Here is a 9,448-nt window from a genome sequence, read left to right on the forward strand (position 1 = left end):
ATATGGATCACTCCACAATTATTAGTTCATGTAAAATGTCTTCCATATATGAGGCGCCTAAACCAAACCCCGCCAAATCCTCTTACACACTTTCGTGGAAAAGTCACAAAAATTGTCACAAACAAACCCTTTAAATTTCAAACATAATTTATTCACCAAACATGTTGTTAATTATATTGTGTCATAGTGACAAAATATGAACATAATCCAATAATAATTTAAAGTATAAGGCAAAATAGTTGTTGGAAATTCGGACATGGCGAGTTTTGATACTGAATTAAGGATTTGGCGGGTATTGAAACTCAGAACTAAATTTATGCTTTTTCTTCGAGGAGGTTTTAAAACTAACTTCGATTTAACAATAAAAAGAGAGAAAACCGATAATTTATGACATTATAGGATATCAATAGTAAAATGTAAAGTTGAAAAATACTTTATTCTGTTGTCAAAATTAGATTTCACGGTCACGGTTACGGATTTAAAACTATCTCAAGTTTGAGAACATAATGTTAAATCTTAGGAAGAGTGTCTTTTTACATTATTTTCCTAAATGGCATCAAGATTATCATATTCTTCTTCCTCGACTACGTAGTCAGACTCAGTTTCGTCAGCTGGTAGAGACGTGTCTCCAACTTGATTTTTCTCCAATTGAAAATGAAGCTGAAGAGATTCATTGTTCCTCTAGCGTTTCCATTCCTGCTTGTTCAGGGTATTCTTTCTTGTTTGTTTTTCCAGAACAAGGAGTCAGATTAGTCCCTACAGCGTCCTCCATGTCACAAGCATAATAATTAAAGGAACTTGTGTAATGGTGCCGGTGAAGTAAAGCCACACATCGCTGAGCATTCTGAGAAGTCACATGACTGAACGGGCACTCCCATTGGCTGCCTTAGATGTGGTGGAGTTTGAAACCAGCATGGCCTAGCTCTGTTCGGATCTTCCGGATTTTGAAACTGAGTCACATTTTCAACATTATTTTACAGTAGCATATGCCGGGTTTAGCTACGAAATAATGTTTTCCTTGAATTCAACATGTTTAAAACTATAGTATAGGATGTATACGTCTTTTTTTAAATGAAAAATGGATTTGGCGAGGTTTGATTCTAGACTCCTCATATATTCCGTTAATATTGGCGTAACTTCATAGTTGAAGCAATTGCCAGGAAAAGGGCGAAAAGTATAAGATTGTAGTTCAAAAAATTGAAATTTTAATATTTTGCATTATACAGTTTAGTCGATATTACACACTTATAGATATAGGCTTAACAAATCATAATCATCATTCAGCTGTGTTTAAACAAAATATCTAAAACCTTGATTCCTACATCACCAGCATATTCACACATTTTTACAATTGTAAAATTGTTTAAATTTGGTATATATATATATATATATCTTGTAATGTTAGACACAGTTATTAATGTGAGTGAAAATAATTTATCTTTGTTTCAGAAATTTCCTTGGCCCATTACAACACAAGTTTAGATTTGATACTAACTTTACTACATGGTACAGGACGAAAAACCCATGTGCATAACATAATAAGAATTCAAGAGCTTCGTATGTATACCAGGATTCTCAAAGAAATTTTTGATTTACTAACAAGTGACGAATCAAAGCAAATCTTAAAGGAACTCAGAGGAAAGTTTGAAGAACGTGCTGATAAATTTCTCAGTGTTATAAATAATCAGAAATTGCATCTACAGCAGCAACAATTGCAATGGGAAGATTTCAGTCTTGAATTGACTCGATTGAGGAGAATGTATCGATTGTACTTAATTCGTAGTAATCCCAATTTTCAAATGTGGTATAATTCACCTCAGGATGACAAGGTGAAGTCACTTGATACTTGTGAGCGACATATTCTCGGCGTACATAGATACACCGAAGAGCACGATGTAGAAATAATTCAATTACTTGAAAACCTTGCACATGAAGTTTCAGCTCCAATTATAACCGAAGAAGAGAAGCGTACGATATATCAAGCAATGGCAAATGATGGATGGGAAAATGCCAACCACTGGTACAAATGCCCCAATGGTCATATATATTATATTGCAAATTGTGGACGTGCTATGGAAGTCAGCCATTGTCCTGAATGCAAAGCAGTAATAGGGGGATTGGACCACAATCTCACAACTGATAACACTTCAGCGCCTGAAATGAATGATCTGGCTTAAACAGCTTAATTATTATACAAGAACGGTTAATATAGGTAAGTATTATCAATACACAAATGAATTAGACGTGCTTTGTATTCTTTATTGGAAGAAAAGAGGAAGATTTGATGGCGCCTACATATACATAAAACATTAGTTTATCAAACGAAACATGAAGACTTAAATAGAGTTGTTCACTTTTTCCCACATTGATGCAAGATAATCATAAGGACGACTTTCTATTCGTGCTTGTCCTCTTCAAAATGTATCTACACATCAATTTCGGCGTTTTCTACATAGTTAAAAACAATTCTAAGTAAATATACAAATACCATTTTCAGCTCACTCCCGACTTTTAGAACATTTATTGCACAAACTATTTTATGAAAACTAATTCTCTAAATTCTACTTTTTTGGATCACCTTAGCATTATAAGTAAATTAGGTTCTTTGAGCCATGATTAATAAACATGCTTAATTAAAAACGAGTTAGATATGGTATATGATATTAGTTTATATTATTTGTCATTAAAAAGTATCCTACGCTGTTGCTATTAGTGTATGAGAGGTAGGTTTTAATTTCTTCTTTGTAGAAGTAAAAGAACCTAATTTACTTTATAATGCTTAGTTATAATTTTATTTACACCATGTACAAAATGATGATAATGCGATTATTTGCATAATATTTAAGTTACTAGTTACTAAAACGGTTTTCGCTAGAAAACCAAACTACAATAGCTCGGATAGTCTTTTAGCTAGGTTTTTACTAGTGGAAGTAATTGAACTTACAGGAGAATGTGGAAACCTCCTACCCAATGTTCGACGTTTCTTCCTTTCCACATTGCTAAGTAATTTTTTGACGTCTCCTCTGCCTCCGTGATTTTTCCTTTTCTCACCTCCTTTCTGCTAGCCTGGCTCCCATTATATTACCAAATTTTATCAGTCTGTAACTTCACATTAAACACTTCATGATTTTTTTTACAATTAAAAAGTCTTATTAACTTCTATCTCCATTGTCTCATAGGACAAGTTATTATTACCAAAGAAAAACATATTAATTGTTCCTCTTTTCAAGGCTTTTTCTTATAGTTTACTTAGGCACTATCATTTTCTTTTACAAATGATCATATCCACTTATTCCTCCTTTTTTCACGTAAAATCTGTTTTCAACACACCAAAACGGATATCACGACACAAACAGACTTGTTAAAAGTAATTTTAGTTTTATACATATGAAAAGCGGCAAGATTTTTCAGACTATATTGTTCTATCTTTAAAAATAGGTTTGGTAATTAATTTTTGTACTAGATGTTTATTATGCGTAAGTCTATATCTACTCCCTTTTTTATAGTTTCACCAAACACAGAATTATTTGTTAAGTTTATAAGAATCTTTTTCAAATCTTAATTATCGTTTAGTTTAGATGGAGGTTGTACTTAAGTCTGTATATTTCTTTAATAATGACAATTGTTTAAATGATATTTTTTAAGTTGAAGACCTTGCGATAAATATAATTTTATATTTTAATAATGTTATATATTTTTTATCATAGTATTGTGAATAATTTTAAAAGTTTTATTATTATTATTATTATTATTATTATTATTATTATTATTATTATTATTATTATTATTATTATTATTATTATTATTATCTGAAGCTAATGGTAAGTTCTAATTTTTAATGTACGTCGTACGTTGATATATTGATGTTTGGACGTTGACGTTTGAATGTTGATGTTATATTCGTTGTTGATCTATTAAAGATACGGAAAATGTTTAAAAGATATGAAAAAATTGCAAACTCTTCATTAAATATGAAGGTTTAAAAATCTCGAGAATATCTTATCTATCAGTTGCTTTTTAAACCTGAATCTACAAAAATTAAACGAATTAAAATTATCTAAGTGTAAAACAAGTTGTTAGTATAGAACCTCAAAAGAAGTTTATTCTTACGAGTAATTTCTATATTATTAAAATATAGAAGACAATCAGAAGTTTTTTAAAATTGATAATTGTTTATTTGGATTAACTTATGATCAATTGACAAACTTTAAAAAGTCATTATTTCCAATTGAAAAGGAAACAAATAGATTCACTATCAATATCCTAACTTCTAATTACGTTGTAATATGTATAATTATGTAAATTCACATATCATTTTATAATTAAAAGCCATAGAAATTGAACTAAAAAATTAAATTGTAAAAGATTTATTATAAAATTAAAATATTGAAATAGTCCTGCATGGTATTTCGCCAATTCAGGATTTGTAGGGAGCAATGTTAAAAGTGACACATCAAAAATTAGACTTATTGACCAATTATGACATTACTATTTACTGAGAAAATGATATTTTTCTTTATTACAAATAAAAAATGAGTCTTATTGTTAATTTTAACAAAAATATGAAAATTAAATAAAATCAAACAATTAAAATGGAAAACAAGATGACGATCTAAATTTTAAACAATCATACCGTAATTGAATTTAAAAAGTTTTGTAAAGATAAAAAAAATTAAATGATATTTCAATCTTAACAACAAGCAGGAAAAAAATATCATCACTAATAAAAATACAACATCATGGAATATAAGCATCAAAACTAAGAGATAATTCAATTGCCAAACTTTTAGAAAATATTTCTTTATATGATCTGGTTTGGATGATGGAAAATATTCCTTTATTAGTTTTATAAAATGACAATAAACTAAAGAAACTGATAATAAAAATAAATAATTTTAAGCATATAGTACAAGAAATGGTAAACAATACACACGACATGAATCGGTAAGGATTTTTGATGATGAAGAATTAATGATTGTGTAATTAAAGTTTCAGGGAAAGTAGATTGCACAAATTTATATCAATTATAAACTATCAGTTAATTTTATTAGACAGTTTTAATATAATGTAGATTGGAAAGAAATTTCACAAAATCAAAAAAATTTAAAAATCATTAGAGAATTCAAAGATGAAGTGAATTGAATAGCAGTTTCACACTGTAAAAAAGTTTTAGAAGATTTTATGAGAATTTAAAAACAAACTAAATTGGGAGACAAAGGGCACGGTGGCTCAGTGGTAACACGCTTACTTCTGGTGCATGGGATCCCTGCTTCGATCCCTGACCAAATATGTTTATGGTGGATAACATCGTGTCCTTGGGATTTCTCGAGGTACTTCCGTTTCATCCCACTTTCTCATTCCACTAATTCTTCAACCATCGTGTCACTTGACGTAATCATCCGTCGCCCTTATCCTAAAGGGCATAATCGTGGGACGTTAAACTGAAATAATTAAATTCATTTTTTTCGTTTTGAATTAGGAGGCAATTTATATGAAAACAAAAGTTGTCTGAGAACATAAGGGACAATGGGCTGCGACAAAACATAAGGGCCACTGTTTTTTCTCCTCTCATAATTATTGAAAAAGTTAGAGGTGCTTGGCCAAAACATCACCATGCTAGTCATGTTCTTCTATTATTAGTGCCCTAATCCACTGTAAAAAGCAAACCCAAGTGTACTGGAAAGTACGAGTAGGACCTTAGCTGGCATAGCTGGCTTCATGCATATTGAAATGATAGTGAAGGCTTTCACTTTTCGCTCAAATACAATTGAATTCCAGATTTTTAATTAGTGCGCGACAAAACAGTTTACGGAATACCTCAATGCATGGAAGCATTTCAATGTACAGAAAATGACTGCAGAATACTTGCAATTGGATTCTGTTGATGTTATGTGAGTGCATTCCACTCTTAAATCTGCTAACGAATGTAAAATTGTACGAATGAGAAAGACACTAAACGAAAATCTGGGGCTCTGAAAATCTTATATACAAAAGACTGTTTAACCCAGTTAGTATTGCGATTGAGGAGGTTCCCCACCATACAATTGACACTGAAAACATGTTCACATTTTCAGTTTGGTTTAATTGCAAAATCTCTTAAAAGTTTGCTGTAACTAACTCCATACATTCTAATAGGATGGGAAATCCTAGGTTGGGTAATACCAATCAAAGGGTACAGGTTTTAACTAAAAGAAAATATCAATAATGTAAATTGGGATTTGAATTATGGGTTATTGACATGGAGTAAATATTTTGTGACATTTTTGTTTGTACATTAATAGATAGCGCTAATAGTTTTTATAGTGGTTATCCACCTTTACTAGTAGAAGTTTGGAGAATATTTGGTTAAGTATATTTGGGTTTATTTTGCAATATGTTTTTGTATATTTTTAAGTAGTTGATTTGAAAGATTATTTTTTTTAAATAGTTAGGCTCATGGAAATATAAATTTTACTTTAAACATTTATATGAGATGGACGATAGTTTTTTGTGTTGTACTGTAATTGAAAATAATCATAACAGAAAGGCATGTACAGATAAATACATAAACACGTTACCTGTAAAACACAAAATATTATTATTAAACATAAACAACTAGGCACTTTTATTATTGTATAAATTAGGATGATGATTAATGTAGTATTTACTGTTAATGTATTTTATTTGTTATAATTTTAGATTTGAACATTATTACATATATTCATTTCAAAGCATAGTAAAAAAAATATTTCGAATTACAATTGACTTATTATTATGACATGAATTGCGTAAACGGTAACGCGGTAAGAAAGTTGTGGATTTGCTTTACGAATATTTGAAAAAAAGATTACGCACTGTTTAAGAAGATAATTGCACTTTATTCTACATCTGTATGTAATAGTTGGTGTACAATCGATGATTTCCATCGACCCATCAATTTTAGTTAATAACTGAAGAGCTCTCGTGAGAGGCTGGCGAAGAAAATTTTCGTTTGAACATATTATTTTGCATTAAACCAAGACATTTATTTGTTTCTTATATATTAAAAGAATAAAATCCTAGACTATCTTGTAGCACTTACATTTTGACACTGTTATATACAAGAAAAATGATAGTAATTTTATGGAGTGGGATATAACTGTTGTTTTTCAAACCATGATTTTTACTGCCCCCAGGATGCGAGCGCTTTTTTTGGGGGGGGGATAAATAGATGTGGGGGGATACACTTTTAAATGAAAAATATTTTCATTAGAACACTCAGTTTTTAGGAGGATAGACCTTTTATAGGTAATAATAATGGATTTTAGCACTATTAGTGAAATGATTATTACAATTTTACATAAAATGTATTAAATAAAGTTAGTTAATAATTAATAAAATTCATTAAAAATATAATTTACACAGCACACTTTGGATTGTACGTAGGTGGGTGAGAGAGTTATATTTACAAATTTTAAGCTAAATTAGATGATGTGAGAAGCGTCGTGGCCGTTTTGAGAAGTCGTATTTTTTAGGGAGCAAATTTTGTACTTTTGCTTTTTCCTGAATTGACTGGAAAAAGGTTGATTTTAGGATTTTTTTAAAATTTATACGAGGGTATAAATAGTATGTAACGATATTGTTATAACATGGAAATCAAACGACTGAAATTTTTCTTTCTCGAAGTCTAGAAGTTACCTTAGAATATAACAACACATCTTAATTGAAAATCTTAAAATTTTTGCTACTATGCAGTGCCCTACACTGGTTATGAAGTTTTTAAGGCAAAAGGCGAGGTAGCAGGAAGATGACTATTTTTTCTCCAAAGAATATATGTATCTAATAATATTAAATAAATGTTACAACAATAAGTAGACACATGCCATTTGTTTAATGTTTGTATTCTTATGTTCACATGGAAATTTTAACTTATTTTATTTATACAGGGATGGATGGAATCTTGGATCAACTGAGAACATCATGTTATTGGAGTTGTGTCAAAATACTGTCTCAAGATGATATCAAATGTCTGTATATCTATACTATACTATTGTGCCGGACACTGATTCAGGGCTGTGTCAACAAAACATTAGTTAAGTCACATCATTTATTTGTGTATGAACGATGTCTTGATGGAGCACGAAGCGTGATACTCGCATGCTATTCACGGATCACATGCTTGAGAAAAAATACACCCTAATATTCTCTAGAATAGAAGATCACCGACAATTATAGACACAAATTAAAAGAACATTATCGAAATAATTCATACTTTAAAAGCTTAATTGAATTAACTTAATTCCGGAAAATAAATCCAAATCAAAAAAGTATGAATACTATACTTGATACCCATCGCTTTGACACTTTTTGAACAAAACTAATTATGGTTTATAATTGTTTGAAATATATATTGCCTCTCTTGAGAACATCCATTTCCCACAGAGATCTAGCCTTTACTTTTTCTCTTGGTTTTCGCAGACAGTTTATACCGTCTCTTTAGTTAGCGAAACTTTGATTGTGCAAATGTTTCTTAATTTTAGTTCAATTATCATCATATGTTTCTACATAAACTGTATCTCAGTATGAACAAACACTAATATGTCCAACATAACAATCTGTTACTAGGTTATGCATTTGAGTACATCACAAATTACGTATTAACTATAAGACACAACATTTACATAGTGTGTTCACTGTGTAGTGTCCATTGCACAAAATTTGAGATGAATGTGCAAATTCTTGTGATTCAAATGTTTGTTTTTATTATGTAAATCATATTTAATAATGTTTTATATTCATATACAGTTTCTCCTTTAATTGGATCGTTTTTGTTGTGTTTGGTGTACTGTACGCATATAAATAAGATATTTAAAAGTAATCAAGTGTGTTTCATTTTTATTTATAGTTACTTTATTACAGAAAAATATTAAAAGCTCTATCATTCTACATTGTCAGATCTTGAAAGGATTCTATTTTTGTGTATTTTAATGATCAATTATGCAGTATAAGTTTGTCACGTTACGGAATACTGTTTTTAAGTGCGTGTGTGTTTTGAAATTGTTTTCAGAAAAAATAGGACTCCGATCATTTCGCAGTAGTATTAAAAATGAGTGTTCCCAGTAGCGGCAGCGTTCCATGTCAATTCATCGATAACATAACATCGAATACTAAAATATCGACGTACAAAACATTGACATCGGCAATATCGGCAGTATATAACATCGACTACCAATTCATCGATAGTCAAATCATCGACGACCAAATTACCGAGAGCCAAGTCATGACCAGTCAAAGCATGGGTAGCTAATACATGAACAGCCAAATTATTAAAAATCAAAACATCGAAAACCATATCATCGACAGCCAAATTTTTAACATAAAAAACATCAACGACCAAATCACTGACAACTTAGTCATCGGCAGTTCATAACTTCAGCAACTAAAACGTCGACACATATAACACTACGAAACACGGACCGCATAGAATAAC

At 30.3% G+C, this 9,448-nt stretch overlaps 1 protein-coding gene across 1 annotated transcript in view; it reads left to right on the forward strand.

Moving 5' to 3' along the window:
- LOC145670164 (NFX1-type zinc finger-containing protein 1-like) overlaps nt 1-2,177 on the forward strand; it is a 71,934-nt gene extending 69,757 nt beyond the window's left edge. Inside the window, exon 10 of the mRNA XM_081738543.1 lies at nt 1,450-2,177. Within this exon, the coding sequence (XP_081594669.1) occupies nt 1,450-2,177 (728 nt within the window). The remainder of the gene's footprint in view (nt 1-1,449) is intronic.
- Nucleotides 2,178-9,448: the final 7,271 nt, after the last annotated feature.

Source organism: Thermobia domestica, chromosome 1 (genome assembly GCF_964235325.1).
Source record: "Thermobia domestica chromosome 1, izTheDome1.hap1.1, whole genome shotgun sequence".
Taxonomy (NCBI): Eukaryota; Metazoa; Arthropoda; class Insecta; order Zygentoma; family Lepismatidae; genus Thermobia; species Thermobia domestica.